The 22,178-nt window shown below is 39.4% G+C and overlaps 1 protein-coding gene across 1 annotated transcript; it reads left to right on the forward strand.

The window, feature by feature from the left end:
- Nucleotides 1-122: 122 nt before the first annotated feature.
- On the forward strand, nucleotides 123-21,511 carry cpa6 (carboxypeptidase A6). The gene is made up of 11 exons (XM_042510774.2): nucleotides 123-750; nucleotides 4,322-4,397; nucleotides 11,053-11,177; nucleotides 13,533-13,647; nucleotides 14,187-14,288; nucleotides 14,389-14,493; nucleotides 16,534-16,644; nucleotides 17,130-17,220; nucleotides 18,574-18,776; nucleotides 19,605-19,689; nucleotides 20,149-21,511. Exons 1-11 carry the CDS (start codon nucleotides 635-637, stop codon nucleotides 20,361-20,363), a joined length of 1,344 nt encoding a protein of 447 aa, XP_042366708.2. The 5' UTR covers nucleotides 123-634; the 3' UTR covers nucleotides 20,364-21,511.
- The last annotated feature ends 667 nt before the right edge of the window (nucleotides 21,512-22,178 follow it).

Genomic DNA, 22,178 nt, shown 5'->3' on the forward strand with positions numbered 1-22,178 from the left:
GAGGGGGTCCACCTCTGATCATCTGTATGGAAATGGTCTTTTTTAAAGTTTTATCAGGACAGTGAGAACTGAGTGTCTTCTTCAAAGAACCTGAGCTTAGCGCACCACAAGAATGAGCCTGTTGTTCTGAAATTATAAAGATGAGTTACTTGATACAGTTCGTGTATCAACACAAAGCCGTCTGCATCACATAAAAGTTAAGAGACACATAATCTTCCGTTTTAAAAATCACATTTGGTAAACGGCGTCCATGTGTTCACTATAGATGATCCCTCGAGCACACAGTGCGCACCAGTGATCAGGGATCCAGTTACCAACTTCGCCGACACCGGGCCACGTGACTCAGGTCCTCCTCATTTTAAAAAGAGCTGCTACCCTGCAATTCCTTCCACAGCTTCAAAGAGGTGGTAAATGCTTCCCCCTGTGCCAGATGACCGACTTTCGCACCTTTTGCACCTTCTGTGTCAGAGGGATCACTGCCGGAGCGTGCATCGCGTCAAAACAGTGACTTTTCCTGATGGTGCGTCTGGACCGAGTCCTCCGAGTTTCAATCATATTTCTTTTCTGATAAGTTGGCGTGCATCCCGCAAAGTAGCCCAGTCGGTATCTTCCGTCTTTGATCTGCTGGCCAAGGATGGCACTGAACCATAGGAGCGCATTTCGCGCCTCCGTTTTACTGGCGTGTGTGATAATCTGCAGCAACGTGCTATGTCCCGTCGGTGCCTATCTGTACAACAACCGCTACGCAGGGTGAGTAAAGACCCCCATTCATTTGCGGGGCTCATCAGAGCCTCTCATCCTGCAGGAAAAGCACTCTGCCGCTATCTGAAGTTTTCTGCAGAGACTACACACCAAGAGACGGGCTTTATCTGATGCTGATAGTAGAGAGACAAACAATCTTCATCATTTTGGGACATCTTCCTTGTTTGAGACATAATATAATGTTTACTCTGGGCTGATCTTGTCTAATGGCATTTGGATAAGAGTATCTGCTGTGCTGCAGAGATTGCTCATGATAGGCACAGCGGATACTGGGGATGCTTGCAGTAACAGTGGCCTGTCAAACTGTTCAAAGTATTCATTTCAGAAATTATAGCTGTAAGATGGCAGAAACTCCCAGCCCTTTTCTTGTAGCCATTCTATAATCACAAGAGAGCAAATTTGTCATAACAGTCATTTTTGTCAAAAGTCCTGGCACACTAATCTGTCTGCATGAATATGAGCATGAATGTGGGTCACACTATTCTTCACCTAGATCCTAAAAGTAGCCTAGTAGATGCTCTCCGGTGGGACCACTTGGAGCTGGACACACATAGTAATTTGGGTAAACATGTGGACAGTGTGAGTGGTGCATGTAAGGATTTATGGTCTATTTTTCAAATGAGCTTTTGATGCAGTGTAAGAGAAGCAGAGGGAGACCACCTCTGCTGGAAACTCCCTCCTTGTCTGTCTTAAACTGCATATATTTTGGATACACTCCAAAAATTGTTACCTCCTCTGGTTAGACACAAAAGTCCCCATATGCATCACATACTTTCATAAGTATTTAAACCTTTTAAACCTGAGCATAAAGGTTTATTCCCCTTCAAACATGGGAAAATGCAATTAGCAAATTGCAAGAAACTGATAAAAGGTGACTAGAAAACAAACGGAAAATTAATGTTTTGTTTTGTTTGTTTTTTTTTAAAAAAAGAGACCGCTACGCAGGGTGAGTAAAGACCCCCATTCATTTGCGGGGCTCATCAGAGCCTCTCATCCTGCAGGAATGAGAGGCTCCTGCAGAGAAAACAGAAAATAATGTTAAAAAATAAATTAAAAAGAGGGAAAAATGCCAAGAAACTATATTTATGATTATTAGAATTATATATTCAAAATATGTTACAGAATTTTTTTTCCCAGGTAATTTCCTTTTAACGTTTTAGGAATTTATTATTAATTTATGATTAATTTATTGTTAAGTTTATCATTGTCTTCCTCCCATCTTTTTAAAGGAAATTAAGCTAATTTGCTAAGGTTCCAAAGGGTTAATTGAGCTTCTTTAATGTACTTTTTTAACATGGAGAGATTACGATAGTAGTATATTACACTATCAAAACCCTGCTGAGAGTCAACTCCTCAGTTTAAAACAAATTGCTTCCATCCCAGAGAGAGTACTGCTGCGGGAATCAACACACTGTCAACTTAAGGACAGCTTTAGTTCAGAGAGCCCTACAGCTGGTAGATTCAAAGCAAAAGGCCTTTGCCAGGCCGCCACTGTAACGAAAAAAGCATGTCGTCTCTGAGAATCACAACAAGATGAACGAATGGTTCAATTTGGACTACAGTAGAGCTCGGGGTGCCACTTCAGTTTCTCAGAGACTCTGTGTGTGTGCATGGTGCTGTATGCAATTGTGAAAACAAAAATCACAAGTCCTACTAACCTACACCAGCGAGAGCTGATTGAAGATGTGGAAACACAAATTTCTCTGATGTTTCAGACACAGAAAATGTTTCACTATAAGCTTGTTTCTGAAGTTTGAAATCTGTCTAGATTCAGTTTCTCCCATTTCTGTCACATCCAAACAACTTCCTTACCTCCGAAAGCTGCTGTCCCGTTCGCTTTGAAGTTCATCTTCCATCACGTCTGTTGCCATGGAAACATGCTGTTTTTGGGGAAATGTGTTGTGGTCACTGAAATGGGGTGACCACTCATGTGGGACACTCGGACCCCTTTTGTTCATCAAAACCTCAGAGTGGCCAACTGCCACCTTTGTTTAGGGGGCCCAACTTCCTGCGTGACACGTTGTAAAAAGCTCTGTGAAAGAAGTGAAACATGAGAGAGGAAGACAGAGAGAGGTTTAAAAAAACACGAGACATGAAAGTGGACAAACATGCTATCTGACAGACAGACCGGTAACTGGGCAGACACAGAGAGTGTGTAATTAATGAATTAGTGGTCGTGTGTTAGCTTTGAAGTCAGCTCCAGGAGCTCTGAGTGAAAGCAACGTGATTCGCGATGAGGATAAAGTGTATCTTTGTTTTATTATAAAAGATGTGGATTAAAGATTTAGTTAGAAAAGCTCTCACACTTCTCTTTTGTCTTACGTGTTTATGTCAGCTATCTGCCAAGATGTGACGAATTATATTATTCTGTGATGAGTTTTAACTCATTTCACTAATGTAATCTACAATTTATTTAACTTTTTTGCAGTTGATTAAAATGAAATTCTCATTGATTCTCAATTAAAATTACCAAGAGCGCTATTGCTTTTTGATCTGATAAACAGATTTTTAACCACACAATAGCTTTATTGTAAGCCTTTGTGTTATTGTGTAACTTTACTGTTTAAAAGAGTTAGTTTGAATTCAGGAAACTCACACAGTAACACAAACAAGCATATTGATCGAGGCAGCAGTAGACCAGCAGCTCCTGTGTCCAGGGAGGTAAAATTGCTGTTTTTGTCAATGGTACCTGGCTTTGCAAAGAACATAGATAAGTTATACTTTCAGTTCAGTTCTCCCTTGGAAAGGGCTGTCTGTTTGGGAAGTACCGAGCATACTTCTGGATAAAATGACACTTGGATTATACTGCACGATTTGTGTGAGAGTTTGTGAATGGCTGTTTTGATATAACTTTGCTGTAGATAAATGCATTACCTATTTACTTCAAATCATCAAGAATTTCCTATATTTTTTAATTTTTTGCTCACCGAAGGCATGTGAGAAAACCAAAGTCTTCAAATTCAACATATTAAAGGGTAAGTCATTGACATACAAATTGTCATTTAGAGCTAAAGTTTCCCTCTCCTTACAAAAAAGCTATCAGATTTTAGCAGTCATTCCAATGTTTGTGCCTTTTGTAATGTTAAACAGAGTAATTAATGATACTTATTCATATGTTCAGGTGTTTTTCACATCAATCTACAGCACATATCAGTGTATGATTGATGTATTTACAGTATTAAAATGCGAAACAGCTGCTGCTACTGTATCCACCAAAGAAAAGTTCCAGGTGCTACCTGCAGAGCTGAAAACAATGAAATACGATCCTTTAATGATGTCTCACACAAATTGTTTGACTGGGGTTTGACCCTGTCATCTATAGCACTCTAAAGGGGGAACCACACATTTCACCATCACACATCTGTTATTAGAAGTGTCACCTTCAGTCAGCACAAAGGCAGGTAGCATTACCTGTGACTCCATTGCCCAGATGTTTTTGAAATGATGGGCACTTAGTGAAAATGGATCCAAGCCCTGGTACAGTGAATTTTATATGCCGTCAAAACCTCTTTGAGGTTCTTTGAACCCGACACTAAGAAGACCTTTGTTGTTTTTGCAGTGATCAAGTCTTCAGGATAACCCCAAGTAATGATGAGGAGGTCCAAGTGCTCAAGACAATTCTGGGACATGTAAAGGTTGGCACATATTTCTTCTTTTATTCCCCTCACACACATACATGCACACACACACACACACACACACACACACACACGCTCACTATTCCGACTTACATTTACGAGTGTTTGATCTGCATAAGACACCAATTTTAAATAACTTCACTTGTAAATCTAATTTGTTTTGACTTTTTATTGTAGTGTGTGTGTGTGTGTGTGTGTGTGTGTGTGTGTGTCTTTTTGAAATGTTACAATAAAATGTCATATCTGTTATTATTCTGCTCACACCAGACTATAATCCCCCAGTGGTCTTTTTTATGACACTTGAGCAGCAGTCACAGACGGAGTGAGGCGTGACGCTGGTGGTAAAGGGGGATGATGTGACAGAGAGCTGGGGACATCGATAGGCAAAACTGAGAGACAACAAGCAGCCGAGTGTGGTCATCCATCACCGTCAGGACATATTCCCTGTCTGAGAGACCGAGATACTGGTGATAGGATGCTCTGTATTCGTTTCAGTGAGAAACCCTGAGAGCAGAATGTGGAGAAACTACAAAAGATTTCGTCATAATGACGCCTGAATGTTTGGATCCCTTTCAGTTACAAACTATATGAACATGTGTTTCAAAGATACTGAGATTAGGGGGGAAACCCTGGAGGACACGAAAGCCTCGCCTCTTTCCCCCAAACTCATTTGGGAGTAATTACCCATCAGCCTCAGGAGCATGGTTGACCTTCCTTTGCACGTTGTTTTAGTTTGCAAATACACAGCAAAGATTGTTTGTAAAGCATAAAAAGCATGATGCAATTATAGGCATTCAAGTTCAGCAAATAGTCAAAGAATTCTTTTGAATAACTGAGTGCACAGTTGATTTTACTAAAGATCAATGTTTCTGGAATTATTATCCCTCTACATACAAATGGTGAAAAAGACCAAAGCATGCCTGTGAATATTAGTATGATGCCAGTGATCTTTTCATTATTAACCAGTAACTAAATGATTAAAAAAAACAACCAAAAAAAACCTCTGATTGGATGAAAGTTTTAAGACAGGGCAGCCTTATGTCATAGGCTACTTAGTTTGAATCGATAAATCACTCGATTCATTGATGGCTGGTTTGGGTAAGCTTGTTAGAAAATATTGCAGGTTTCCAGCGGTTCAAAGCGGTGACAAAGCAGCGTTCTGAGTAAATTGTTATTATTTTCAATAATCCAATTTACACCCTCTGTTCCCGTCTCTTTTCTCTTTGTCTCAAAACAAGCAGCCTCCATTTAGTTGAGATGTTTCAGTCCTATTTGAAGGATTGAAAATATCCAGAGAAAGACCAAATTATGATCAATACATCTTGATTTCACTTTTGTGAGCCGTTGTTACCTTTTTCCTTCATGTACGCTCTGTTTTGATAGCCTTGCACCTCTGTGATGTGCGTACAATACTCTCAATACGTTGCCCTCTTACAAGCTTTTCAGAGCTTGCAACTGCATCTCACAGTCCGTTTTATCTTTTATTACCAGGACACACTTCATTTTATGGACCTGTTTCCTAATAATTTCCTAGAGAGTTTCCTGGGAATAACTATGTGATCTGGTATTAATTATAGGGAAAATAGAGGAAAAGCTCTGAGTTTTTGTATTTTTGTTTTGTGAGTTTGTATGTCGAACTATTTCTTTGAAATTACTGTTCCATGCTAATGAAACATACAGACAACATAATTAAACAGCTAATTTAGTAAATCAAAAATGTAGATTACAATTAAAACACTTCAGGGACTTTATTTGGTCTAGTTGCAGAGATTTCGATGTGCCTACAGCCCTGTGGCAGTGTGGTCCGTTTCTCCAGTTTGGTTTGGTCCTCTTGGTTTGTACTTGTGCAGCCGAATGCCGCACCAACAATTATGAAAGGCATCTGTTGGTTCAGATCAAGCTTTTGTTTGGTCCAGAACCAATACAGCTCTGAGCAGGGAACGAACAGAAGAGGACAAAAAGAGGTTTCAGTAAACGCTTATGATTTGCGGCGAGGGATACTCAAAGAGAGCCAGGCCGCTGGTCAGGACCTGGCCGGGGTTTTATATATGTAAGGGCAGCGGACACTGGGCTCCAAGGCCAGCCGAGGCAGTGGCAGCTACTGTTTGGACAGCTGTGGACTTGTGTTTTCAGTAGCTTAGCCACACTGCCATGCCTCCAGTGCCAGGTTCAAACGTTTCAGCCTCAGGCTGGGCATTAAGGTCAAATAATAAACACTACAAAATGCAAGAGAATCAAGAATCAGATCCATCATCAACAAAATAACACATTTTTTTGAGTAATTACTCAAACTGTTTGTTTGGCTAAAGGCTGATTGACAAGATTTTGCTTTTTCCAAACACCTGGTGGTGGACATTCCCAAGAAAAACCCTCTGGTACACAGGAATCAGTGTCTCTGCATTTCCAGAGGCAGCAACAACACCAGTTTCAGCTAAATTCATACAACCTATATAGAACAAGCTGTGAAAGCTCCCATGATTGAACAGAGTCTGATCTACAGAATCTGTCTGCAATAATAGGTAATACAAATTTAAAGTAAACCTCACCATCCAGGAGGCACTCTTGACTGACTGATGACCTCTGGGCAGATAAAAGAAGAAACACAACAGCTCCTGAATGCACCCAGTAGAGCAAATAATACCTTCACCAAAGCTATGCATTGTCAAGATAAGGTATTTCTACATGCTGGATTTTCACAAAAAGTTAATAATTACCACTTCAGCTCCCGGAGAACATGTCTATGACTGCACCCAAAAATGGGTCATAAGATATTGCCCATTAATAAAAGTCAATTGTATTTTATCAGTGGATCATTTTGTCTATAAAATAGTGGGAAATGACGTAACAGATAGCTTGTTTTTTTTCTGATAAACACCTCAAAACCCAAAGACAAAGAAATTAGGCAGTAATTATTATATTTACTGCACACATCTCCCAAATATTAAAATATGTTCAAAATGCCCTCCATTAAAAATATTGATAGAGACTATTTAAAAAAAAAAAAAAGCTATGCTATGACAAGCAACAAGCACAAGCACAAGCACCGTCCAAAAACATTATGGGGATGTAGTCATAATCATAAATAAACCTAACAATTTGCCATTATTATTTCTACTAGTTTGAATATCACTGTACTGTAGTTTTGCATGTTGTTTATGCAAGAGGCATTGCTATACCCCAGCAGAAGTCACTCGACTGCTGTCCATAAGTACAATCAATGTCAAAAACACTGTCCTGTCTCTTTGTCATTACATGTAAATAAAAAGTGGAAAACTAAAATGTGGTGTTATGCAGACTACATCACCATCAACTGTTAGAGTTTTTGTTTAACACTAGTATATCATAAATATGTCATTAAAAAGATCACAAAAATGTCATAGAGTGCATTTTTTGAACACAGCCTTCAGTCATATACTGGATCCTGAAAATGGCACTCAGTCATTAAAACTTTGGGGACCATGGATCTAGGATTTTTGTTTCAAAATGCTTTAAAATGGTCAATTTAGCTGTTAAATTTCTAAAACTTTCTCCTTTTAGGAAATCTCCCATGGAGGTTAAGTGGCGGATTATAACCCTACAATGAAATCTAAACATAGAAAAGCTGGAATTAGGTTTCATGTTTGGTATCCCCTAACTGAAATAAGTAAAAATCTCCAGTGGTCCCATCCTGTTTGAGGGGAGCATTAACATAGAATGAATGACTGTCTGTTTCCTGCATGGATCATAGAAGTTTTGTTTGAGGCTTTCCAGGGATTAAATCTGTTAAACAGATGTATCATCAATCACTGTGGCTTCTGTCATTGCTTCCTAAGAATTATTTCATTATTTACTCCGTGGAGCCGTTTCAGCATTTGTCTATAACATGACATCATCATTACAGTCAGCGTGTCCTTCTGTTGGGGGGGAAGCAGACTGTTGTTTGACTTTTTGGGAAATACAAGTATTTGCTCTTGGGCCAGGAGTTAGATGAATACAGTAAATATGAAGCTGAAGCCAGCAGCCGGTTTGCTTGAGGACTGACAACAAGGGGAACTAACTTCCTGGGGTCTCCGCCTGGCAACCTTGTGTTTACAACCAAACTAAAGGAAGTCACAGCACTGAGCAATAATCCGGCACAGAAACCTCCTATAAATTGTTTTCCTTTTAACAGATGAAACAAACAAGATATAAAGTGTTAATAGTGAGCTTTAGAGGTGCTGGTGGGTGGATTTTGTTACCTTTGGACAGAGCTGGGCCAACTGTTCCCCCCCTGCTTCCAGTCTTTATACTAAGCCAAGCAAACAGCTGCTGGCTGTAGCTTTATATTCACTCTACACATATGAGAGTGATATTGATTTTCTCATCCACTTCTTTGCAAGAAAGTGCAAAAGAATATATTTCCCAAAAAGTTTTCTATTTCTTTTTATATTGAAGCATCCAATATCAGGCTGTGAAGAGCGTCAAACAGCTGGTATTTTGATAATTACATTTGTATAAACTGAAGGGCCTATAGGGGCCTCAAAATGACTATTAAAAGACACAGATAGACCAAAAAATACACAAATATGTCAAAAATACGCAAAATGATCTTTTAGTGAAACCAAAGAAACAACAAAAATATGCAAAGAAACTATGAAGAGACACAAAATGACTAAAATAGATGAAAAACAACCACAACAACAAAAGGCAATGCCAGTGCAAAGTCAGTGTCCTGCTCTGCTGTAGGAGGGATGTTGGGGGCTTTTGCATGTCTGTGCCCCGGGACCCACTGTCACATAATCCACCCATGTTGGTTATGTCCACTGACAAACTGTGTTTTACTTTGGCGACTTGTTTTCTTTTACTTGACTGCAGCTTCACCGCGTCTGCCTTGAGGAAAGTCAGCTCTTTTTTATTGAACTATAACTTTTCCTTTCTTGTCCTGCCCATGCCATTGTTACATCAACCAAAACAACACAAATGCAATTAATTGCTACTCTGTGTACACAGACACACACACACACACACACACAAAGAAAAATCACACGAAAAATGCTGAGCAATTTATAAAGCAGACAAAGAATGCATCTTTAGGGCTCATAAATAAAGGCTATAAAATTTTAAATTGAGAGAATGGTTTGTGAGGAGTTGTGTTATCTGATCGGGGATATTGAAGTGCTTTTTAGTTGTCTGTGTTTTGGATTTGTTTGGCTAACAGCAGAGCTGAAACATTTGGGGTACTTAACCATTTGGAAATGCCATAAAAGTGCCGCAGTAGAGAGCGGTTTATACTGCAGGGCACCAAGCATTCCAGTTGAGGATTTTCTATCCCTCTGGCTCTAAACAAAGTTAAATTAATCTGGTATGCATTCTGTAAACCATTAAACCAATTGACACATTAACAAGCATGTGTGCCAGCCTGCATGTCTGTGCCCCCATGTAGAAATGAAAGCCAGCTGAGGACGTTCACACATGTCTGCAGAAACACTGAATGTACAGCACTCTCCTCGCAGTGACTACTGTGTGTTTCATTTGTAGGTCAGCTCTCTCTGTTATTTTATCAGTTACCACATGATGTCTGTGTTTATATGGTTGGCTAGCTGTTTTAGCTAAAGCTAACAGACCGAGCTACGGTGGCCTGATAACAGACGCTGAAAGACAGGATTTTTGTTGCTAATACGAGGTCAAACGGTGGAGAGGAGAGCAGAGGGAGAGTCATTCACCGCAGGTTGTTAACGTCAGAGTGTGTTTTGCCTCATTAACACCGTAGAGTCATCACCATTCCCCTGATTTAGTCCACCGCTTACAGGTAGAGACTGGAGGAATGTTAAACTGTCCAGGCCTTAACAAAACAATTTGGTCATTAACACCAAATGTTTGGTGCTATTTTAAACACCCAGTAGATAAGATAATGAGGTCTCTCTTGGGGTCATTTCTTTTTCTTAAACATGTGCTCTTTAACCCTTTAAAACCTTGAGCAACATTACTTTTATTGTGGCGCTTTCAGATGCCTTTCAGAAGTAATTAAACCTTTAAACCCTGAGCAAATTAGTGTGATTTCTTTGAAAAAAATATGGGAAAAAAGGCAATGAGCAGCTTGATATGAAATGTTCCACAAATTGCAGAAATTAGTAAATTTAAACATTATTTTTATGGGGATTTGTGTGTGAAAGGGGGAGAGAGAGGGGATGACATGCAGCAAAGAGCCAAGGGTGGGGTTGAACCCACGACCGCTGTGGCAAGGACATAGCCTCTTGTACACAGGGCACCACCTCTACCAGGTGAGCTACTGGGCACTGTAAATGTCAGTAAATTTTGATATATTTTTTTAAAAGCTAAGGAAAAATATCTATGGAAAAAAGAAAGAAAAGCTGGGGATAAACTATATTTATAATTATCATAAATACAAATTTAAAATTATGTAGCCTTGGTTGTTTTTTTATTTGCTTTTTTTCATAAATCTTCAGGTAATTTTCTTGTACCTTTTACTAATTTCTTGCAATGGTTTTTGGTAATTTCTTGTTTTGTTGCTCATCGCCTTCGCCCCATGTTTTAAAATAAATCCAACCTTATATCCACACACTGGGCCTTTAAAATTACCATGGTAGAGGACTCCTACCCCTCATCATAAAATTGTGCTGTGTGTATGTGTCTTTATAACCCCTGATCTAATGTATTTGTCCTGTTCGTTTAGGTGGACTTCTGGCAGCCCAACAGTGCTTCTCTAATCTGTCAAAATGCCACTGTGGATGTCCATGTGAAACGCAATGACACACGAGGCTTACGCGTACGCTTGAAGCAGGAACATATTGATTATCGGTAAGACAGATGAGACCACCGGCAATAAATACAAAGACATAGTACACGGTACATGCTCTCGCACGTTTGGCATCTTGTTAGCAGAGTGTCTACACCCCGAGTCACATCTGTTATCCAAAGGGCTCTGCAATTACCCAGCTTTCACTGGCCTGAATATATGATTTGCACATGCAGAGTCAGTCATACTGTGCATGCAAAAGAGCTTCCTCAAAGCTGGGACACATAGAAACACACATCAGAGTCCCTCTCCGAATCTGCTCCAAAAAGCAGCCCTTTCATCTCCCCACACCATCGCTCATCAAAATTAACGTTGAAATGATGGAGTTTTATCAAAGCAGCCGCAGCTAGAAAGAATTTCATTGTCATCTCTGTCCTAGGGGGAGAAGTGCAGATCTGAGGATGAGGGTTTTTTTCTACTCAGTGTTGATTGACTGAGAAAGTGGTTTACACTGCAGGGGTCTTTGGTAGGTCATTGGGTTTTAAGGGAGGGAGGTGTCAAAGATCTCATTCTACTCTAAGCGAAACGATGGCACTTTTTATGCCTCAGTGTTGGGAATAGCTCAGGTTGGAGGCAATATGTTTTCAGGTTGTCTGTCCGTCCATCTGTTAGGAACATTCTTCTGAACGCAATATCGACAGCCTTGAGAGATTTTCTTCAAATTTGTAACAAAAATTAATTTGGACTCACCGATGAGCTGATTAGATTTGGTGGTCAAGGTCCCTGTGACCTCGTCAAAAACCTCAGGTGCCCGCCTTGAAACTGTGCCAACTGTATAGATCTTCTGTGCTGCCAGGGGAAAGGATGTGTGTGAGGTATGATTTCACAGACATGTATGTAAACTGTAAATACACCTTAACTGGTGCACAGAGGCATACAACCATGTGGTGGTATATCTAGTTTAAAGTGAAGCAGTTATGGAAAGAAATGTATATATAAGGACCTCATGAGGAAGTGTATTTTAGGAGAGTCCGGCTGCCCACATAGTTGCTGCAAAAACAGATCACATTGTCTGTTTCAGGTTGCAGTGGGAAGCGAAGAGGCATAGGGGCTGAGCAAATGTGAGAGCAGTCCATAAACCGATAATGATGGTTCTAATTATGGTTTTGGCTCATTTAAAACATCTAATTTACTGATAGACAGCAGAGTTATAACCAGTATTGTTTGTGCTATCAAACAGGGAGAGTGCTGATGTAGAAAACTGGTTTGGATGTTCAGCAAAGAAGAGGGACGAGCGAAAGCAGTTGCATAATGGGTGTTAGGAGTGAGTCAACAATACAGTCAGGACCCCTGATACACCACTTCATACCAGCTCTCAACACCAAGCACACATATTATATTCACTTACAATGCATGACCCGACAGTCAAACAGGGACCCACTGTGATTAATGATCAAAATGGAAGTTCAGCTCATTTTATTTTCTCACATTAACCTAGAGATTATGTTGTAAGCAGAAACAGGCTTAATCTTCAGGCTTAGATGTTGTAGTTATATACAGTATATAGAGCTAACAGATTAGCTGATTAATTGATTAGATGCTGAATCAGAAAATAAGCACCCACTATTTTGATAATCAAGTAATCGTTCAAGTCATTTTTTGAGTAGTAAAGAAAATGAGATATATTCCTGCTTCCACCTTTTCAGATGTGAAGATTTGCTGCTTTTCCTTGGTAAATATATCATTATAAATAGATTATCGTCAATTTTTGGACTTCTGGGGCAACCAAAAAAGACATCCTTTTAATTTTTTTTTTACTTTATAGAATAAGTTGTAAATCACATAATGAAATAATGGTTATTTTCCGCCCAAATTACCTTTTTTTTCCCTCCTCCATACCAAGGTGTCTTTTTTGTCTTTTTATCCATCTCTTTAACTAAATATGCATCTTATGATATGCACATTAGCTTTTGTAACACTATTATTTACAATTCAATACAGCTATTAATTGAGCAATCATAAAAATTAATAGTCCCTTTTTAATTATGAATTTACACTTACATTAGCAGTCACTTCTGGCCCAAGTATGAGATCAGGCTCTCTCTTATTGACTTATTATTGGTTCACTCTCCAAAAGTTTTATTTAAGGATTATTATTGATATACAAAGAACTTTTAAATGTACCAGTAATAAACAATGTAGTGACAACTTGCAGTCTTTATATAAATAACCTTTTTTAGAAAGTGATGCCGATTATGGTCAAAAGCAGTAATACTGAAAACACTAGTATTAAAACCATATTCACTGGGGAACACTGTGACTGTTCTCACATGTTTCAGTGTTATTGTTAAGGTGTTATGGTGGTTGGCTATCATGTCTATCAGGTGTCTGTCTCATTCCCTCTCTTCCATCCACAGGGTGTTTATCTCCAATCTGCAGAAGGAAATTGAAAAGCAGACTGGATATCGCTCCTCTCGCAAGCGGAGGTCAGAGTCTCAGTATGACTACGAGGTTTACCACTCTTTGGAAGAGGTAGATGTGAAGCCCTCCGTCTGCCTGCCTGCCTGCCTGCCTGCCTGCCTATCTCTCACACTCCCCTACTCTCTAATCTAATGCACACAGAGTAAACAAACATCCTCTCTAAGGTGCTCTCACAACTCCCAATTACCCCATTCCACAGGTCTCTCTCCCACAGCCTCGTGCTCTCACACACAGAGACACACACTCTACTTCAGACACTTCACAGCTGTAGAGTGTTTATTTTCCCATGTCGATCAGGCTCCCGGTTCACGTATCTGTCAGGCCCTATGAAGCAGCATGAATTCCACATACAGATCCTGAGAGCCTCCACAAATCTTTAGTGCTCTGAGCTTTGATCCTCTCATAAAACACACACTTATACATGCATCTCTGTGTGTGTGCAGACACATTGCAGAGAGACATCCCCCCACACAAATGCACACACTCCATAGGCACATGGAGTACGTCTTTTTGCTCCATTTACTCTAGAAAACTTTGTAAACAAACCCTTGAATGACATCACTCTTCTACGTTTTTTTTCTATCCTTTAGATCCAGAGCTGGATGTTTGAGATGAACAAAACCCATTCTGACTTGGTTGATATGTTCTCCATTGGGAAGTCATACGAGGGAAGACTGCTTTATGTGCTCCAGGTAGGACAGAAAGCATGAGACACATACAAAAAATGACATACAAAGAGACAGGTTCATGCACATGCACACTTGTGCTACTCTTGTGCTTTTCTCCTGCCAGATAGGAAAGAGAAGTCGTCATCAGAAGAAAGCTGTTTGGATCGACTGTGGCGTCCATGCCAGAGAGTGGATAGGACCTGCTTTCTGCCAGTGGTTTGTCAAAGAGGTAGTCATGTTTTTACAATCTTCAAATTCAAACATTAAAACACTGTTTGAACTTTGTGCGTTGTTTGCACCGATGCATGTCTCAGCAGTGTCTCATATCTAAATGATAGCCTTTAGCAACCAGCCTGGGATGTTTGGTCTCTGAGGTTCTCAACAAAACGTGAACATCTGTTCACTCGTCATGCCTGCTTATGCAAATACTGAAGAATAGCCTTTATTGTTCATATGTTCAACATAACCCAGACGTTCACACAAGTTCCGTCACACCCTTAAAGTCTTAGTTCTACCCTCTGAAGTGAGGACGGTACCAGACCAGAGTCAGACATTAACTGCAAGAACCTGGCTTGTTTTATACTACTTAGATGCCAGATGAGTGGGATTAGCAACACAGCGCCAGAGCGTTAGGATAATTAAGGAAAAAAGTCAATGAAAATCAATGTCAAGCACTGAGTCACAAGCTTCTATAAGGAATTCTTGTATGATAGACTTCAATTGACAGGTTTTTGACTTTTTTAGACTTAGAGGGGCTCTATGCGAGTTCACAATGTGTCTGGACATGGTTGTCAAAATGAGGGTGGTTAAGTTGGGGGCCAATAGCAAACATTGCTGTCTCCATAAACAGCTCAAAACAAAGGCAACCTTCAAAAATGGACTATATGGTTGACACAATACTGGTTAATCAAGCAGGATCACTGCATTTTTTTTCATTCACCTCACAATGTCAGGACTGTCATACAGTTTGTAGACATTCACCAAGAAGGAATTATGCAGGCAGAACTAATGCCTTTTAGAATGAGACTTCAAACATGCAAACAAACAATAACTTACTCATCTGCCCCCCACTCAAAAAAGTTTGGACATCCCTGGCTTACACTGTCCTTCTTACCCTAATGCTAACCAGTCTGACTCCTCTTGCCAAAATATAATCCAACCAACGAACGCAATGACAACTAGCCAATCAGAGGGACAGTAGGGCATGTTATTCCTTCGTAGTGAAGGAATAAGAAAACAAAAGGCTGGATGCTATGTTTCTGCAACACCACTGTCCAGATATCACCAGTAATCACTGTATGGTTGCAGTGCAAAGCAGCAGCAATGAGCTAGCCACTGGGGTGCACATACATACTAACATGCGTGTGCAGCCGGACTGGTTTACCACAACAAAGAACAGAGACGCTCAGATTACAACACACAGAGGAAGTGTAACTTCATTCTCTGCTCAGGATGCCGTTACACTAAATCTTTATAGAGAAAATTAGTGGCTTTCTGGTGTATTAATGCTCTGATTGTCACAAACAGAACCTTCAAACAAATCCTAAGAAATAATTCAACTCTAGTAACCACATGAACCATGTTCAGGAGAAAATAACTTCAAAACATGTGCCACTACAAAGTACCACATGCACTTTCCTCAACTTGTCCGAGGTTCTTGGACTGTATAATTTATAAAACAATGTTTTTATTAATGTGCTTTGCAATCATTTTGTTTGCATACACTGGCCTCTGATATGAGGGTTTAAAGAAAAATGCGTGACAAATTCACCTTAGGCCATTACACAGACTTACAAGTTCAGGGAATTCTTAAAAGAAGGACAAAGTAGGAGTAGGAAGTGACTAAATAAGGGAGGGAAGAGCCACATAAAAGCAGGAAATCAGAAACAGACTCAGGAAAAACAGTCAAAGATGCTCCACTTGGCTCAAAAAGGTGCCCTAAAATGTAAACCAACTGTCATGCAGTAACTAAGGTTGGCCACAGGAGGTCAGGGTGCCATCTTTGTTTAAGGCTTAAAGCATATTAACCTCGGCCTTATTTAAAAGCAGGTGTAAGCGGCATTAGCCCAGTGCCCAGATCTCCTCTCCTCATCTACAGTCTCAGTGTTAACCTACTGTAGCTGTGCATTTTGAAAAAACTGTGCCAGCAATCACGCATAAAGTAACAAAATATTGACAAGCATAGCACAGTAATTACATGCAATGCATGATTAGACCACAATCTGCATCTTTGCTTTGTAATTACACTGTTTTTGTATTGTAATTCAAGGCCATCAACTCATACCAGTATGACTCTGTGATGAGACGACTGCTGAACCAGCTCAACTTCTACATCATGCCAGTCTTCAATGTAGATGGATATCATTTCAGCTGGACCACGGTACTGTAGGTCTTTCTACAAACACAATACAGACATAATTTCACACAAGCTATTTTTTTGTTTCCTTGTCTTTGGACATTTTTCTAATAAATCTGATACTTTGTAGCCTGCAGGGCCCCGAGGATAAACACCTTTATTTTATTTAGATGCATGTATTCAGAATAAACACCAGTAACGCATCTTTTTACAGATTTGGAATATTTTCAAGGCTGCAAACTGAATATTTTGAGTCAGGCTGAAAATATGAAACAGCAGAGAGATAACAATGTTTTTTGTTATTATGCAGCCCTTATCTCTGTATAAGTAGTCTACACTTAAGTGAAAAATACCCCTCAACTTCTGCACACATGTGTTAGAAATAGACCAACCAGAGCTGAATGAGTGACAGACGGATTATTTTGGAGAATAGCAGAATACTCCATTTGTTTGATCAGTCTGACAGTTGGTGGACATACACTATAACAGCGTCTTTGTTTTTCCTGTAGGATCGGTTCTGGAGGAAAACACGATCTAAAAATCACAAGTTCCACTGCAGAGGAGTGGATGCTAACAGAAACTGGAAGGTGAAATGGTGTGGTAAGTTCAATAACACTGAGCTTCAGCTGAAACGTGAGAAAAATCTACCCGAATCTCTCTCACATATAAAGCACATGGAGACATGCTAACTGCAACTTGGCAGGCGGACTCTGTAGTCTGCTGCTGATGTCGTCTTTTCTGACTATTAATCAGAGTAAGCTGTGGATAAAATATTTGTGTGGTGACTACAATCTGTGTTTGATGTCATTTAGTGTCTGGTGGGAAGCGGGTGGAGGGGTTCTGCTGAATCATCATCACTGTAGGAGGGCTCTGAGAGTATTGCAGAGATGTTTGCAGAACAGACAGACACACAGACAGACGTGATGATGACATGTGACATGAAAAATGAAGAGAAATTAAGGAACCAAGTTTTTTCTTCTCAAATGAATATTAGCTGACAAATAGGCTATCTGGGTACTTAATTTAAAAGCTTTTCTAAAGGGAGCTCGCTGTCAGTGAAATGCTTATGAAGCCACACATATGCTGTGCTGGAGAATTGTATGTATGAAAGACGAAAATTTAACATGATTTCATGGACAAGACCTCATTTTATACTGAAGTAATGGTCTAGTGGAAAACTGCATTAACAGCACATTGCCAGCTCTGTGATTACTTTTAGCCTGACTGACATCCATGCTAATATTTTACAATATTGACCACCACACTGTCTCTGCCATTTATAGATATGAGTAATTTTCAGAGGATTTCATATGCAAACATCAATAGGGTGCCCCACGGATGACATTATTCTGTAAGCCAACCTGGAAACTAATGTCGCCTTGGTTCCCTCATCAAAAAGCCTATGGGATATTTCCACTGGATTTTGGATTATTGCAGAAAATAAGCTCTCTGGGAAACAAATATTTATGATACTTACACAAGATTATTTCCACAAATGAACACCACTTTTAGGATTTTTGAAGTCTAAACGCAATCCCCAGAAGTAAAAAGCTGTTGCTAGGCTAAAAAGTATGCGTCGTCACCGCTGCTCAATGTGATGATGTTGGCCACTTGTTGGCAACCGTCTTTTATAAGACAGATAAAAGCTTCAAAGTTTGTGAGTGGGGTATTTACTTATATAGTTTTTGTTGTAGATCAAAACATGCAAGTCTTAAACTTATGTTAATCACAGACATGATTTCAGGCTTCTAACTAAAAACCCATTCAAAAATCCCCATTGACTTTGAGACTAGAGAACCGGAGGTGCTAAAATGTTGGTCACTGAGTATAAGGAACCTAGATCACAGCGCCTGACTTTTATCTTTAGTTTGAAAGCCTGAATGCACCAATTTTTTGATTTGTGCGTCTAAATCTGTTCTTTAATGCATTCTTTTTCTCCTCTTTTTTTCCCAGAGGAGGGTGCTTCATCTCATCCCTGTGATGACACGTACTGTGGTCCCTTCCCAGAATCTGAGCCTGAAGTCAAGGCCGTTGCCAAGTTTTTGCGCAAACACAAGAAACGCATCAAGGCTTATATATCCATCCATGCCTATGCCCAAATGCTGCTTTACCCCTATTCCTATAAGTATGCCACTATCCCCAACTTCAACTGTGTGGTAAGACATCCATTGCTTGATAATGAGCCAATAATCAACAAGTCTTTACTGACGATACTATTTATATCCACCACCCTCTAGTGGTGTATTTAATGATAATATGTTATAGTTACTTAAAGGGATACTTCACCCCCAAATGACCATTTGTGTATCAGTTACTCACCCTGTGTTCTGTTGAATTAATGAAGAAAACCTTGTTTTTCTTGCATGCCTTTGGCGAGAAAAGATTGTGAAATTCTTGATGCATTGAAGTCATAGGGGTCCACGTTTAACAACAGGAAAACTATCCAAACATCTATTTGTCTTTTTTAATCCAAGTCTCCTTTATCTAGACATATGCCCTGCACTTCCTAAACAGACAGTCCTTTCCTATGGAGAACTGAGGAGAAGGTGAAACGTATCTATACTCTCTTCAAAGCCAGATTCCACTGACAAAAACTAATTTTACCTCAATTTTACCATTGGCAAAAATTACCATTTTCTTCAATGGCTTTGAAGAAAGCATAGCTACGTTTCATTTTTAATTCAGTTCCTTGTCAGAAAGGGCTGTCTGTATTGAGCATAGAGCTGCATGAATAAGACTCAGATTAAATTACACCAGTTGTGTGAGAGTTTATAAACACATGTTTTCATATAGTTTTCCTGTTGTTACACGTGGAGCCCCTATGACTTCAACTCATCAAGAATTTTCTGCATTTTTGCATTCTTTATTCACCAGATTAATGGAAGAAAAAACAAAGTTTTCTTCCAGAATACAATGTAACACGGGATACCTTGCAGTGCTATATAGGATAACTAATGAGCTGGCCTTCTGTTTTCACTGTCCAGGAGTCAGCAGCTCATAATGCAGTTACAGCCCTGTACTCTGCCTATGGAGTGAGATACAGATACGGACCTGCCTCCACAACCCTGTGTGAGTACTGCTCTTTGCCTTCACTGTATCTTCCAAGTTTAGAAACAAAACAGAATGGATTATTTGTCACGTCGTACTTGCTGCTCTGTGCTCTCCTTCCAACCTCATCTGTGTTTCTTTCATTTACTGACAAGGAAAATGGATCCTCATTCATGTTATGAAGTGGGGAGAGGTGCCAGTTTTCTATAAATACACAATCAATTTAGTCTTGCACTCAGTGTACTGAACGTACCCCTTGAGAGGGGCTAAATGCAGAGATGTAACACCAATGAGACTAAAATGCTTTCACCTAAAATTGAATCAATTTGTTGTCAAGGGTGTTGGATTAAATATTCAAATCATTTAGTTAAGTAATAGTAGCACATCTAGCCCACAAGTAAAAGTCTTACATTCAAAATAGTTGCATTTTTTCATGTTATGTAACGAAAGCTCTTCTTCTTATGCTTAACTTTTCCACAGATGTTAGTTCAGGCAGCTCTATAGACTGGGCCTACAGAAACGGTATCCCATATGCGTTCGCCTTTGAGTTGCGGGATACAGGATACTTTGGCTTCCTCCTGCCAGAGTCCCTGATCAACCCGACCTGCACTGAGACTATGAGGGCAGTGAAGGCCATTGCATCAGGTCTGCTTAAGAAGTGTGAAACAGACAGGGACCGATTTCCATATATATGAGCGCACTATAGGTCCCCGGAGCTCCAGTTACTCATCTCAACACCTCATATTCCTCTGCGATTTCATATTCCTCCCAGATATTATCAGGTGAAGAACTGAGAAGGACCAGCAAAGGATGAATTTAATCTGCCTTGTATTTAGGGTTGTTCACCTTATTTATCTTTTCTGAATTGATGGTGTGCCAATAACCATGTGTCCTATGAGTGACCTGCCTGTTTACACACAATAAGATCCCACATACGGCGCAAGAGGGCATCATTGTGTGCCCCATGCAAAAAAACAATGTCCCAAGCTTGAATCCTTTATTGCTCTTAACTTAAAAAATGATCAAACTTCTCCATGATATAATCTGAATGGTGGTCACATGAGCACTTATTAAGATATAATAGCACTTTTTTTGAAAGAAAAAGCTCAGATTTTAACGTCTTCCAAAAAATGTGTCTTCGTAAGAACTGTTATTAACGACCCTATCTCTATTTTTATTCCTTTTATTTTGAAACTACTCCTACCAAGTGCCAGTACTTTAATGATAATGTATTAATGCCTTTATTACTGCAACATTGTTGGTATACATAATATTCTATCACCTGACAATCTTGGGTTTGGTTTAGATTTAAATGTTTTTTGTTCAATTTTTACTTGGTTCAGACTAAAATTTAAATTGAATGACCTGCCACTTCAGCAGCTTATAGTGTCATTACTCAGGTACGGATCAATGACAGTCAGAAATGTTTACTTTTGACAACATATGTGCTTAATATGAGATTCTAATAAATCTGACTTGAATAAATATTGTTATATAACAAAAAATGTTCACGTTTTTACATTCATCTCATCTTTACATCTGTATTTATTTAAAAATGTCAATGGCAAAATGTCACAGCTGTAGCCCATATTTGTGTTTTGTACATGTTTTGTAAACATGTTGATAATAAACATTATTTTATGCATGTATGTGTCATTATGATAAACTCCCTTAGCTTTCACAGATCAGAGAATTTATAGCTTTAAGCAAAACACTTCAAATCAAACTCTCTCTTTCAAACATCCTCCTCTTTCTCTTTTCCACTCTTCATATCCAGTCTCTGATTCTGTAGCTCTGCTCTTATTTATGGATTCAGAAATGGTGGAACTGACACGCAAGACATCCCAAACTGAAAGTGAATGCTGCCACCCACAACTGCCAAATCTGTGTTGTCAAATTGCCAGATTTTTGGAATGTACTTGCTGTCGGACTTTGCAAAATGTTGCTCAAGGCTGTAAAAGGCAGTGCAGCAATACTAAACATGCTCATACCCAGTTACAGATAAGGTAGGTGGTAGGATTAAATAAGAAGGTAAAGAGATATTTGCAACATAATGACCATAGCGGACAGCTAAATCTTAGTGATTAATGATTTAAGATTATATTTCAAGGTTGATTATATTAAAGAGGGAAAAATATGCCTTCATCCATGGGCAGCAGCATTGGATTTGTGGGGGGCACATATAAAACAGGAGGTTTGCGAGTCCTCCAGCAGAAAAATTTGAGCATCAAACTCTTAATTTCCTGCATTCTGGTGATTTTTCTTTCCACCAATTTGTGCCTTCTTTGGATGTAAATGTTTTTGCTTTTGTCAAAAATAAAAGTCCTCTGCTGTTATGTTTTCATTATGGGGTATACGAGTCCTCTGCCAGAAAATTTTGAGCATCAAACACTCTTCTGCATCATTAATGGTTTCCAAAATAAGAGTCCTCTGCTACTGTCATGTTTTCATTAAACATGTTTGAAATATTGAGGGGGACATGTCCCCCTGCGTCCAAAATCTACACCTAT

The sequence above is a fragment of the Plectropomus leopardus genome, chromosome 21, assembly GCF_026936395.1.
Source record: "Plectropomus leopardus strain MGB_pleo_1.0 chromosome 21, ASM2693639v1, whole genome shotgun sequence".
Lineage (NCBI taxonomy): Eukaryota > Metazoa > Chordata > Actinopteri > Perciformes > Serranidae > Plectropomus > Plectropomus leopardus.

Excerpts from the sequence above, each read along its gene's own strand:
- cpa6 (XM_042510774.2), top strand. The coding sequence starts at position 635 with ATGGCACTGAACCATAGGAGCGCATTTCGCGCCTCCGTTTTACTGGCG. Across the intron at positions 11,178-13,532 it reads CAGGAACATATTGATTATCG|GGTGTTTATCTCCAATCTGC; the intron begins GTAAGACAGATG and ends TTCCATCCACAG. Across the intron at positions 17,221-18,573 it reads CTGGAAGGTGAAATGGTGTG|AGGAGGGTGCTTCATCTCAT; the intron begins GTAAGTTCAATA and ends TTTTTTTCCCAG.